This window comes from Mus caroli, unplaced genomic scaffold (assembly GCF_978045245.1).
Source record: "Mus caroli unplaced genomic scaffold, Mus_caroli_1 scaffold_15, whole genome shotgun sequence".
Taxonomy (NCBI): Eukaryota; Metazoa; Chordata; class Mammalia; order Rodentia; family Muridae; genus Mus; species Mus caroli.
The window spans coordinates 74,033,848-74,046,049 of NW_028227270.1; the positions used below are offsets into that span (position 1 = coordinate 74,033,848).

At 45.3% G+C, this 12,202-nt stretch overlaps 1 protein-coding gene across 2 annotated transcripts in view; it reads right to left on the minus strand.

Moving 5' to 3' along the window:
- Nucleotides 1-998: 998 nt before the first annotated feature.
- The window catches only part of Kdm1b (lysine demethylase 1B), a 41,288-nt gene continuing 30,084 nt past the window's right edge, over nt 999-12,202 (minus strand). For both annotated transcript variants that reach the window (XM_021180047.2, XM_029468251.2), the window contains 7 exons: nt 11,018-11,149; nt 10,459-10,533; nt 7,438-7,554; nt 6,541-6,666; nt 5,459-5,575; nt 3,792-3,944; nt 999-1,481 (listed from right to left, as the gene is read on the minus strand). In XM_021180047.2, coding sequence (XP_021035706.1) covers nt 1,398-1,481; nt 3,792-3,944; nt 5,459-5,575; nt 6,541-6,666; nt 7,438-7,554; nt 10,459-10,533; nt 11,018-11,149 — 804 coding nt within the window. In that variant the 3' untranslated portion in view covers nt 999-1,397. The remainder of the gene's footprint in view (nt 1,482-3,791; nt 3,945-5,458; nt 5,576-6,540; nt 6,667-7,437; nt 7,555-10,458; nt 10,534-11,017; nt 11,150-12,202) is intronic.

Consider the following 12,202-nt stretch of genomic DNA (forward strand, 5'->3'; position numbering starts at 1 on the left):
CTAGAAACTGAGTAACGTAGGTGGACTGAACCACTTAACATTTTGCACTTACGCTTCACACATGCTAAACATTTTAATTACTTACACTTGAAAGCAGAATACTTCCCTTATCAGTACCAATGAGTCTCAACAAATAACCTCTAAGTACAGTGAATAATGAACTTTTAAATATGTTGTCCTTGGCTTTATATTGTACTTTGACCGGGGAGAAGAGTATATCTAGACTGTCTAAAGCACACTTCACTGTACATTCTTTGTATAAGATCTTAAGTTAAATTTGAATTTCAGAAATACCTAATACTTCAAAAAGTGGCTGTAAAGTCCTTTGTAGCTCCCTTTTAAAAGCAGACCAATATAATTCAAAGAAGAATTGTTTAAAGACTTTTTAAAACAAAAGTATATTTCTAGTCTATCAACTGAAGTTTCTTGGCAGAATAGGCATCCCAAAGACCCTGAAAACCCATGTTTATTAAACAGTCTTTTCAGTGGAAGAGTACGTTTTGCCATGTTTCAGACTTTTAACATATGGCTTATAAAGTAATGTCCTATGTATGTACTAAGATGGTTGAGACTTTGTGTAGTTTTCCAGTGGACCTGCCTATGGGAAACTCACAACTATGTAAAATATTAGACACTGTAAAATTCAACTTTAAAAATAAAGAGGGGCTTTCAAGTCTGACGAGATTTTTGCTAAATTTCAAGTGTGCTGCCCACTCAAAAATGGTTTTGTAGTTTGAAAACATCCTGTATCCATTGAGATGTTTGCACACATTCACTGTTAAGGGGTTGAGTCTTGTGTTGCTGATGAGTGTGTACAGGTCTAAAATACCAAAATATGCCCGAATCTAAGTTTTGAATATTCAATGAAAAGGAATTTATGTAGTATAAAATAGCCTAGAAGCATCACGTCAAAATCGTTGTATCAAAAAAGAATTGTAAATTTTAAGGAAAGCCCAAAATTGGAGCTGTGTAAAAATATTAAGGCTCATTGGTAAAGGTACTGATAAATTGTCACAGAAAAGCACATGGCTTTCTCTTTAAGTTTGCTAGTGACGCCTGCTGGATTACTTGGTTTCACATTATATGAAAAGTAATCTGCCAACCAGAATGTCCAATCTGAGGGGAATCCCATCCAGAACCAAGGTCTCCATGATCTACTGTGCCACCTTCTGAAACCCACAGGACATATGGAAAAATGCAATAAAAGATAAGTGCCTGGAAGGGTTTTGAGGGTCAATGATTGCAGAAGAGTGAAATGGGTTTACATTTTCCTATCACCAGAAACATTTCAATTTTACTATACAAGTCACAGAGTCCCCTCTCTTGCAGAACTGAAGTTTAACTTGGTTTCAAACTTCCATTTGGGATACAGAGCATTAGGCCCATACAAGTTCTTTTTAAAAGGCTGCAATCTTGCTTGCTTCTCGTACACCACTTAAATATGCCCCAGTAACAGTTTGTGGGAAATGCCTGTTTGTTGCCTGTGGGAAGGAAAAAAAGAATCAGATTGTGTATTGAGAATTTAGATGACATCAAAAGGTTGACTTTTTCTGGTCCACCTGAGAAAAGATTTGTGTGTTCGTGATCGCCCTTGAGTCTCTGCTGCTTTTTGTTATGCTTACCAGATTCCCTTCTTTTACAACATGCCAAGAACTGTAGTTAGTACTGTAGTTCATAGGTAAATACTGCCTAGAACATCCAGAAGGTAAGTAGTGGGGAAGAAGTGGATCCATCACACAAGCCTCAGAAATGGTGTTTAGAACAGCATGAGAATAACTACCCAGAGAACTCAAGGGCTGTAAGTCCTATCATAGCCTAAAACTGCCATTTTTAAAAGCAAGCCAATAGCAAATGCCCGGCATATGGCCACTATGCACAGCTGGTTCTTTAAGACGTACTTTTGTAAACAACAAAACCTAACTTTCTGTAATTCCAAGTTTTATACACACACATATATACATACATACATATATATATATATAGTATGACTGCAGGTATTAAGACTTGAGATAGAGCTGCCTTGATGTTGGGAGGGAGGATGGGAGCTAACAAAAGGTAAACCTATGCTAAGATTCCTCGAAGAATTTCAGCCTTTAGGGCTTGAGTAGAGGAAGCCCAGATGCAGAAGAGGTAGCTAGTTTCCAAAGAGCTTGGGTCCAGGTAACCAATGCTGCTACCCCTCTCACTGATAAGTACGGACCTACATTTGATCCTCAACTCAATCAGCTTGGTATAGTGGCACCCCTATGTACCCAACGCTTAAGAAGATGGCTCCCTAGGATATGTTTTCTGCCCAGGTAGCCTGAACTCCAGGCATATGAAACCTTGTTTCAAAAAAACCAAGGTGGACAAGCTCCAGGGGACTGGCACTTGAGGTTGAGCTCTGGCACGTAATCCTCAAATGTGCCCATCTCCCCAACAAAAATATTAGGTGTCATGTTAAATAAAAAGTACTCTTCATAATTATCAATGAGCTTTCTCACATCCAAAAATCTTTAAGAAGCAAAGCTACTACAAAAAGTAAATGTTCCCAAGCAGTGATGTCCTGCTGAAGCTGTCAAAAGACTTTCCAAGAGTGCTTCAACCCGCAAGGCAAACACTTTTCAAAAGGCTCAATAACTAATCAGACAAGGGTAAAGTCAGAATGGAATGGCAAAAGCAAAAGACAAGAAAACACTCATTTTGGAATGGAAAGGTTATCAAAGCATCTCTCAGGCAGAATAGAGACAAGAAAAACAATTGAAGGAGGACTAAAGATCTAATGGGAGAAAATGATCAGAAGATACTGGGATTGAAAGACTAGTTAAGTCAGCATTAGATCCTCCTGTCATGTCAGTGAACAACAGTGCAAAGACTCCAGGGTTTCAGATTAATATGCCAGTTAGGAGAGGGAGATCTGAGTGAACTGTGAATTGGAGATGACTGAGGGGTAGGGGAGACAGACACCAGCTATGAATAAACATTACATTGTACATTACAGTCCAAAACATGCCAACCAAGTGTTGATTCACACCTGTAATCTCTTTCCAGAGTCTGGGGCAGGAGGATTGTTAAAATCCAGCCTGGACTACAGAGTGCAAGGGAGCTGATCTTATGAGAGCAGGGATACCAACTAAGTAAAATTGTTGCATTGAAAAGAATGGTGCAGGGGCTGGAGAGATGGCTCAGAGGTTAAGAGCACTGGCTCTTCCAGAGGTCCTGAGTTCAGTTCTCAGCAATCACATGGTGACTCATATCCATCTATAGTGAGATCTGGTGCCCTCTTCTGGCCTGCAGGTGTACACACAAGCAGAATGCTGTATACTTAATAAATCTTAAGGGAAAAAAATGGTGCAGAGAGATTAAACGGGCTACACTTTTACAACAAAGCAAGCCGAGTCTAATATTAAATCATACAATGTCAAGATAAATATTGTAACATAGGAAGATAAATCTATGAGAAAGATCTGTGCACAGGAAATCAGTTGAAAATTGGTGCTAGCAAGCCGGGCAGTGGTAGTGCACACCTTTAATCCCAGCACTCGGGAGGCAGAGGCAGGCAGATTTCTGAGTACGAGGCCAGCCTGGTCTACAGAGTGAGTTCCAGGACAGCCAGAGCTACACAGAGAAACCCTGTCTCAAAAAAAAAAAAAGTACAATTTAAAAATTGGTGCTAGCTTTCAGAATGAAGAAGGCTTCTGCCATTTACTGTCACAGTGCCTTTAAGCATACCTGATTTGGATTTTAAGACAGCTGATACCATTTTAACTGTAAATAAAAAGTAGAATTGGGCTTGGTGTCAAGATATGTACCTCACCAGCAAAAAAGACAGTTCCTTGTATTTCTTCAGCAATAATGTCATAGGCCTCGCCACTTCCAAAGGTCTTCACGTAACTATATGCCATCTGGATCCATGGCTCTGTGCTCCACCGTGTGACAAAATACTTTGTGGGATCTGGGATCTCCTTATGTGCAAACAAACAACAAATTATTAAAAAGGACCGTAGCTAACCCATATCCCAATGAGAAACAAGCATCTTGCCCCGTAGGCCTCTGCTCACTGTTAGGTTCCTGAGCAGCCGTGCGTCCCTCTTACCCATGAACTCTCTCCCCTCTCCAGCCACACTTGATCCCTTCCCTTCTGCGTTTCACCTGTCAAAGACACATTCTGTACAATAAATCACTACCATGGCGGATGGTACCCACGGCCTGGCTCATGGGAACAGAAACTACCATGGCGGATGGTACCCACGGCCTGGCTCATGGGAACAGAGGTTGAGCAGAATCTGGCCCCGTGCAGAAGGGAGGGTGGTATATCACAGCACTGCCCTTTGGAATTTTCACAAGTCTTCCACAAACTTAATTCTGTCTGCAGGCCTCTGGTAAGTTTTAACATGAGAGATACTTCCCTATAAACAATAGTTCCAAACTAAAAGTCCGGGTAAAACCCAAGCTGAGGAGACTACCCAGTTAGATCCTCTTTTACAAAGAGTTGTCCAGTAGCTGAGTCTTCCCCGAAATAGATTTAGCTTTCGAGTTAGAAAAAGACATGTCAAAGCTACTTCCAGATCTCCAAAGAATGAAAACTAAGGTACTTTTGGAGCCCCTTGTAGGAGCCCCTTGTATATGTGGTGCACTACAGAACTTTAGAAAGCATTTCTCTTTAAAAGGAACGTTAGCGGCTGCCCAGTGAGAAAGCTCAGCGGGGAAGAGCGCTCCTGCCAAAGCCCGATTACCTAAGTGATTTCTGGAACTCAGAGTAGAAGGAGTTATCCTCTCTGTCTCTGTATGTCTGTCGGTCGGTCTCTGTGTGTGTGTGTGTGTGTGTGTGTGTGTGTGTGTGTGTGTATGCACACACTCATTTATAATATAGATGTTTTTAAAAAGAATGCAGTCAGAGCTGTTAAAATGTCTTGGGAAAACACAGGAATTATTCATATATACATATATATGTATATGTGTATATATATGTGTGTATATATATATATATTTAAAGGGCCTTTTACAGTCTTAAGAAAGGAAAATAAGTGTGAGGAGGAGGGAGGGAGGGAGGGAGGGTGGGAGGGAGGGAGGGAGGGAGGGGAGGGAGGAGGGAGAAGAGAAGGTGATGACAGTTGTAGCCCCCCAAAGACCCAAGTTCAAGTACTAACCCATCAGAACGGGCCTTGGAGACGTGAGTCTTTAATGGGTAACTGAATTACAGTGGGGATGGTAGAAAAGGCCTAATTCAGTGTGACCATGCATGTCTTTAGAATACAGAAGGAAAAGCATTCAAGGACATCGATTATCTACAACAGGACTCCAACAGAGACCAATTCTAGACACCTTGAGTTGGCAGAACTAAGTCTCAGCACCCATGCGGTGGCATTTGGCTGAGGCCTGATACTAAGGTAGAGAAAGGGAAACTTCAAGGAGGAGCAACGCGGCCTCCTGCCTTGACCGCTCTGTGTTCCCCAGTGCAGATGGCTTCCAGCCTCACCTGCTCCTTGAACAGCTCCCGAAGGATGCCCATGCACTGCTGCAGCACCTGCTTGTCGTCCATGGTCCTGAGGGACGCCACTGCCTCCCCTGTGATCACCGACATCAGCACACTCTGCTGCTTTTGCAAGCACACAGGGAAGAGCACAGGACACTTGCTCTAAATGCCCAGTTCCACAGACAAGGGCCTCATTCTCCTAAGCTCATTTCGCTCCCTTCCACTGTCCTTTCTCTTCACTTCTGTCCCCATCAGTTCTCCGCATGCAACTACTCACCCTCCCACACACTCTACTGCCCCCTTCTGGAAAGAAGAAAACACTCATGAAATAACACATCAGATTCAAGGTTCCCTCCCTTGGCTATTTATGAAATTGGGTAAGAAGCAACAGAAAGATGGAGAAAAATCTGCAGGGATAACTAAACCTCCCCATCGCTTCCATGTGAGACCCCCTGAAGACATTTCCCCAACTAGAGGAAGAGCGGGAAAGAGCGGCCAAGTTCCTCTGTTGGTGGCACAGCTGCAGGGCAGCTTCCCATGGCTTTGTACTGCTGGGGCTCCTCCACCTCTCTCACACAGCTACCTCCCATCAGTCCTCACCGAACCTCCTGTATCCAGCCTTCTAGCTCAGTAGAGACAATAGTTAAGAAGTCTGGTCCACTCTTTTTTTTTTTTTTTTTTTTTTTTGGTTTTTCGAGACAGGGTTTCTCTGTATAGTCCTGGCTGTCCTGGAACTCACTTTGTAGACCAGGCTGGCCTCGAACTCAGAAATCCACCTGCCTCTGCCTCCCGAGTGCTGGGATTAAAGGCGTGCGCCACCACGCCCGGCTTTCTGGTCCACTCTTGCTGACTGTACCTGAGCAATTCACTTTCAACCTGAACTAAGGTTTCTAGAGCACTGAGTCATACCCCAGGACAGAACTGGTACTTCTGAGAAAGCCAGGCAAGAACTAGGAAATGCCCTGTCAAGGCATTGTCCCTACATACCATGAATTGACACAATCTTCATTCCCTCCTGAGCATGGCATGTAACACCCACCCCTAACCTTCAAGAAGGGAACTCAAACCACACCACAGAATTTTACCTGAGAGTCCATGTCATAGAATACAGCAAAGAGCCCTCGTTGGCTGGCACTGGGAGGAACATGGCCAAAAAAGTCAGCTCCTTGAACTTTACTGTCCCAAAATCTATACGGAAACTGCAAGGCAATCTGGAAAGCGAGCAGAGACATGGCTAAGCGCACGCTGTCAGTCACAGGCCATCTCTAAATGCAACCTACCCTGTGTGTCTACTCAAACAATCCCGCCTGCTTCAGAAGTGCCCGTGCTTCCCACCTGAGTAGTTCTCGGAGCTTCTTGCTTACCCACAAGTTCCATGCCATTAAAGAGGCTTTCCAATACCTATGGCATTGCTAAAGGAGACCACAAAGGCTAGAGGGACAAACCACTGGGCTCCCTTGGGAGGGAGGACGGCCATGGAAGCAGAACAAACTAAGGACCACCTTAGCAAAGCCAGACTCAGCTAAGCAGACTCATGCCCCTGATGGGCACAGTAGGCAGGGGTGGGCAGGCTGATCATCTCAGCACTAGATAAGTGGAGGCAGGAAAACAAGGACTTCAAGTCTACCCCTAGGCTACATAGTCTGAAAGCAGTCTAGAGTCCATGAGGCCCTCTCTGAGGGTTAGAGAGAGCTGATTAGGAGGCTCTTAGAAGTCAAAACAGAATCTAGCTGGCCTTTTTTTTTATCCAAATTACATCAGAATTTTTAAAAAATAGGGCTGAACTTTTTCTAATATCTTTTTTCCCCATTTTTTTTAATGGACTGAATTGGATATCTGACAGCTCATACATGTATAGAGTACACCCTGTTTTATCCTTACTCCCCTTTGTTTGCCTAATTGTACAACAGATCCTTATCCAAACAAAACTATCAGCCAGCACTGATCTCTGAATTCTGAGGCTAAGGGGAAACTTAGGTCACCTTTTCAATGATGCCTGCACCCAAGCTGTTGATGGCTTTCATCTTCTTTTCTGACAATGGTGGATTAAACTGGATGGCACCTCTCTGTAGTATGGCCAATGGCACAGTGACTAACACCTGTGGGAAACAATGAACAGGTAACACAGCAGCAGCAGGAATTACCCACACTTCTCAGGGGCTCATACCAGCCCTGACTATTTCTTCTCTGCTTGCAGTCGTAAAACCGTCAGCACTCCACTTCATGGTCTGCAATCTCTGAGGGACCACTCAGGATGTTCACTGCACAAGAGTGTCTGGGTACGTGGATGTTGGATCTACACAGGAATGCACATACAGACCCTTCCTGGTGGCTAATAAGAGTGCTGTGTCAGGAGGGTAGCAGACTTTAGCTCTAAAAAGCAGTGCTATGTATGGAAATGCCCAGCCAAGCAGGGTGGTGAACATTTGTGATCCCAGCACTCCAGAGATGGAGATAAGATGATCCTGCCAGCCTGGACTACATTACAAGTTCTGGGTCAATCAGATAGACAGTGAGATCTTGTCTGCCAAAACTGAAGACAGACAGGGAGGGAGGGCCCGACATGATCACAGCTTGTTCTGTCCTTCTCAAGACCATCCCTGTTAACGGCCTAGAGCAGAAAGGAGATACCTGCCTTTACTAATCTCAGGCTCAGAGTAATACTTAAAACTCGGAGGCAATGATATGCTCCAAAACTGATAAAGCAAATCACAAGTTACTGGGGTTATAACTACAGAACCACACGAGAACCTTTAAAGCAGAAAGGACTTTACTACAAGGGGTTCCAAGGGGTCCTAAAGGTCAAACTGAACTCTTTAAAGACTCGGCAGGGTGTGGCAGCACAGGCCTATAATGCTAGCACTTAGATGGCTAAAGCTAACCAAGGCTACGAAATGACCTATGGGCACTGCGGGAAAAGGAGCTATGAGGCCACCTAATAAAACCAAGCCATCAAGGAGAACTGTTGGGTCTCACCTTACCGTTCAGAAAGTTCTAGTTCTAGAACCATGGCTCAGTCAAAAAGTTATTACTGCTAACTCATCACCAGAGTCACCCCACATATACAAAGACTTGCACCAGCAGAACAGGTAACGCCTGCCTTGCCCCTGGGCAAGCACAAGCAGGGGCCTTGACCACTGTGCTGTGGGCAGAGGCAGCAGTAGAGGGGCAAAGTCAGGCGGGCTACACTTCCCACATGTGTGTACAACTGCTTGGGAAAACCGCAGTGGCAAGGGAGCTCTGTGGGGAGAGGGACGGAAGGAAATCTGTCTGTCTGCCTTTCAGTAATGATGACACAGAATGCAGGTGGAACGCAGCTCAACTCTAAAACGTCCTATCTGCTCTCGTCTTCAAGTACTTCCTCCATATGATCGGTTTAACCACCGATTCTGGAAGCAAAGCAAGCCCAGAGTTCTTCTGGGAATTTTGTCACTGTTTTCTGATGCCCCAAAGTCTCAAATTATAAAGCGTCTTCTCTCCTAAAGTTTACAGTTGTTCACATGTGGGCAGCATCCACGTGACCAAGGCAGTCGTTAACAACAGCTGACTCAACTCCAAAGCAAGAAGTTAAACCTACAAGTCTCCCTATCGAAGTACAAGCGCTTGAGTAAGCCACCAGTCCAGCGGTATAAGCACACCCTGGTGGACAATGAGACTCATTCTCTGCAGAAGCAGCTGAGAGCAAGTTACAGTCTGTCACGGGTTTCTACCTCCCTACCTGGGCTGGAAAGCTTTCGCTCCCATCTCGGAGAAGACGTCCAACACAAACTGTGATGAGTGCTAGCCACCTAATAAAAATATTTGGGTAGTTTGTAGCTATGCCCTGATTCAGCTAGAAGGCCTAGGTACAAGGGCTCAGGAGTACGTCTAGCCAACGTTAGCAGAGCGACCTGGCAGGGAAATACAAGTAGCATTTTATCCTAGACACCAAGACGTAGGCAGACAGACTTAGCTCAGTCGAACGGCCAGCTGAGTTGTAATTTTAAAAGGTGGCACTTGAAATGCCAACCTTAGGAAGAGCCTTATCCTAGGAGCTTACAGTGACATCACCACCCAGTGCAAGCCACAGGGAATCACAAGAGGCTTGAGAAACCATGTCCAGCCACATCCAATGAGAATGCAGGGTGCTGGGACCACTGCAAGGTCTCCCAGACAGCTGATAACAGCCCCAAGCATCTCTAGGCCCTGTTCTCCCAGTGTAATATGTTTCTGTATGAATATTCATGACTGTGAAAAGGCGTCAGAGAGCAAAGCTAGTATGCTAACAGGTGGCCTGGCCCATCAGAGAGATCTCTTTGTCATTACCCCATCCCCAGAAATAACCAAGTCTGACTTCAGGGTTGATTAAATCCCTCTGCCCCAAGCAGCTGCCTTTTTAATCCAGTACAGGCGTCACACAGTGATTTCAGGAGCTAGACCTGCACCTTGCACCATCCGCCTAATAGCCAATTACCAAAAGCCCACGTTACATCAAAGTACATAAGCCATGTGAGATACAGTTTCAAGGCGAAACTTGATTTTGAAAAGGGTTCCACGGATAATAATAAAAAAAAACCAAAAACCAAAAAACCCAGATATACAGTACAGACTTGAAGTAACAGGTCCTCACCAAGCCCTTTCAGCCCTAAGAGGGCTGTGCTGCGACACTTACAAACTCATCTGGCCAAGGCACTTTTGGGAGGAGGAAGAAATGAGGATAGTACCTAGGTCCTCACACTTGAGCTCCATCTCCAGCCCTGGGAATGTTCTTATTCAATTATTAGGACCAATGTACACAGGACCCACTGTAAGGAACACAGGATTCCATCTGCCACGTGCTTAGACGGTGCCTGACTATTTCATATTTGTGAGCTACACACAACTACTGGGTAGATCTACTTCACTAGAAACCACCAAGTCTCTAGGCCGATGGCCAAGGCCAAAGCTTGATGGGGAAGACCGTTCTCTTGCCCGCAGGCCCTCGGCAGTACAGTGCTCCAGCACAGGAGGACCTCAGCACCTACCTTTTGTGCAGAATGCCCCATACCATCTGTTGTGGTAACCTGCACTTCCTCGCCAGTGTAATCTATACTCTGCACCTGTCCGAGAAAAACGTTTGAAACAGCGTGAGGGTTTGAACCGTTCCAGCTCCCATAGATGGCATGTGTACTGCTGAGGCACTGAGGACCAGGGAGGGCTGGGCAGGTAGCGCTCTCACGCCTGTCGGGATAACGGAACAGCCCTTATTTCAGCACCAAGACAGACAAACCATCTGCATGATCTTAAGATGCTGTAAGCCCACTGGAATGAAGAACTAAGTATCAGATTAGGATTAGAGAGGTCAGTGTGTTATTAGCCAGTTGTACCCAGGCTACACTGGGTACCCAAACCTTGGGCACTGTTTAACTGGGTGGATGCTGTGCTTCTGAGGCTACAGTTGCACCCTTCAAAGTGTTGGGAGATACTGGCTGACTGTCCAAACCAACGCCCATCTCCTAAGCATCACCATGCCTGAAACTACAGCTGCCCCAAACCTCACATCCTCCCCAAACAAACCGGAGCCTTCTTCCCATCCATACTCACTGGAGATTTGAGTCGAATGTCTAGTCCTTCAGCCAGTTTCTCAATGATAGTGGAGTAGCCTGGTGTGAGGAGAGTGTGGTCACCAGCAAACTGGGCAAAGAATTCATTGTGATCCCAGGAGCGAGCAGACACCTGAGAAACAACACAAGGCGTTAGGAAGCCATAACGTAAACCCTAAAGCTGCCCCTGAGGACAGCGTCAGGCGGGAGACGCCATCAAGGCATCAATCACCAAGGACACCAATGTCTGGGGAAGGCAAACTATTCGACACATAGAAGGTCTAGACAGACATGGCGGCTCATGGCTTCAAGAATTCAACACCTGAGCCGGGCGTGGTGGCGCACGCCTTTAATCCCAGCACTTGGGAGGCAGAGGCAGGCGGATTTCTGAGTTCAAGGCCAGCCTGGTCTACAGAGAGTTCCAGGACAGCCAAGGCTACACAGAGAAACCCTGTCTCAAAAAAAAAAAAAAAAAAAAAAAGAAAAAAAAATTCTACACCTGGAAAACTGAGGCACTGCAGAATAAGACTATTTCACAATAAATAAAAGTAGACAGCACGTGAGGAACAGTACTGAGATTGTCCTCTGACCGACATGTACACCCACGCGCAGGACAAGTTGGGGAGGAAGGGTTAAACAGTCTGAGAGTAGGTTCCTTTTCTTGATATTTTTTTTATAGTTCATTTTATGCATCAGCAATTCTGAGAAAGGCAAATTTTATAGAGATCAAACTGTATTTGATTAGCCCCACAGGAAAACACACCAACTTTTTCTCTTCTACAAGGGCAGGAGGTCCATAGAGGCCAAGACTCAACACATCTGGGGGAAAGGGTTCCATTCACATTGTAACGCAGAGTGGTGCTGAGGCAGGGCTGCCCTGAATACCCATACAGCTTCTCGGCAGGCTCGTAGGGTGCTGGATTCACAATGAGTTAGGGAGGCTTGACATTTAATTCTATGAGACAGAACTTCGAGGCTACGTTGTTCTGGTTTCTTGGAGCAGCCTTTTTAGCAACATGGCTCCACTAAAATGAGTCCCAGGGCCATGGCGCAGGATCAGGGCTGAGGAGGGAGGGACCAGTGAAAGAAGAGACTCTTGACTCCCTTCTTGATCTTAGGACTGAGCATCTTCCCAGCGGTACATGTCTGTAGTCCTGTCACCGGAGAGACTGAGACAGGAGCTGGA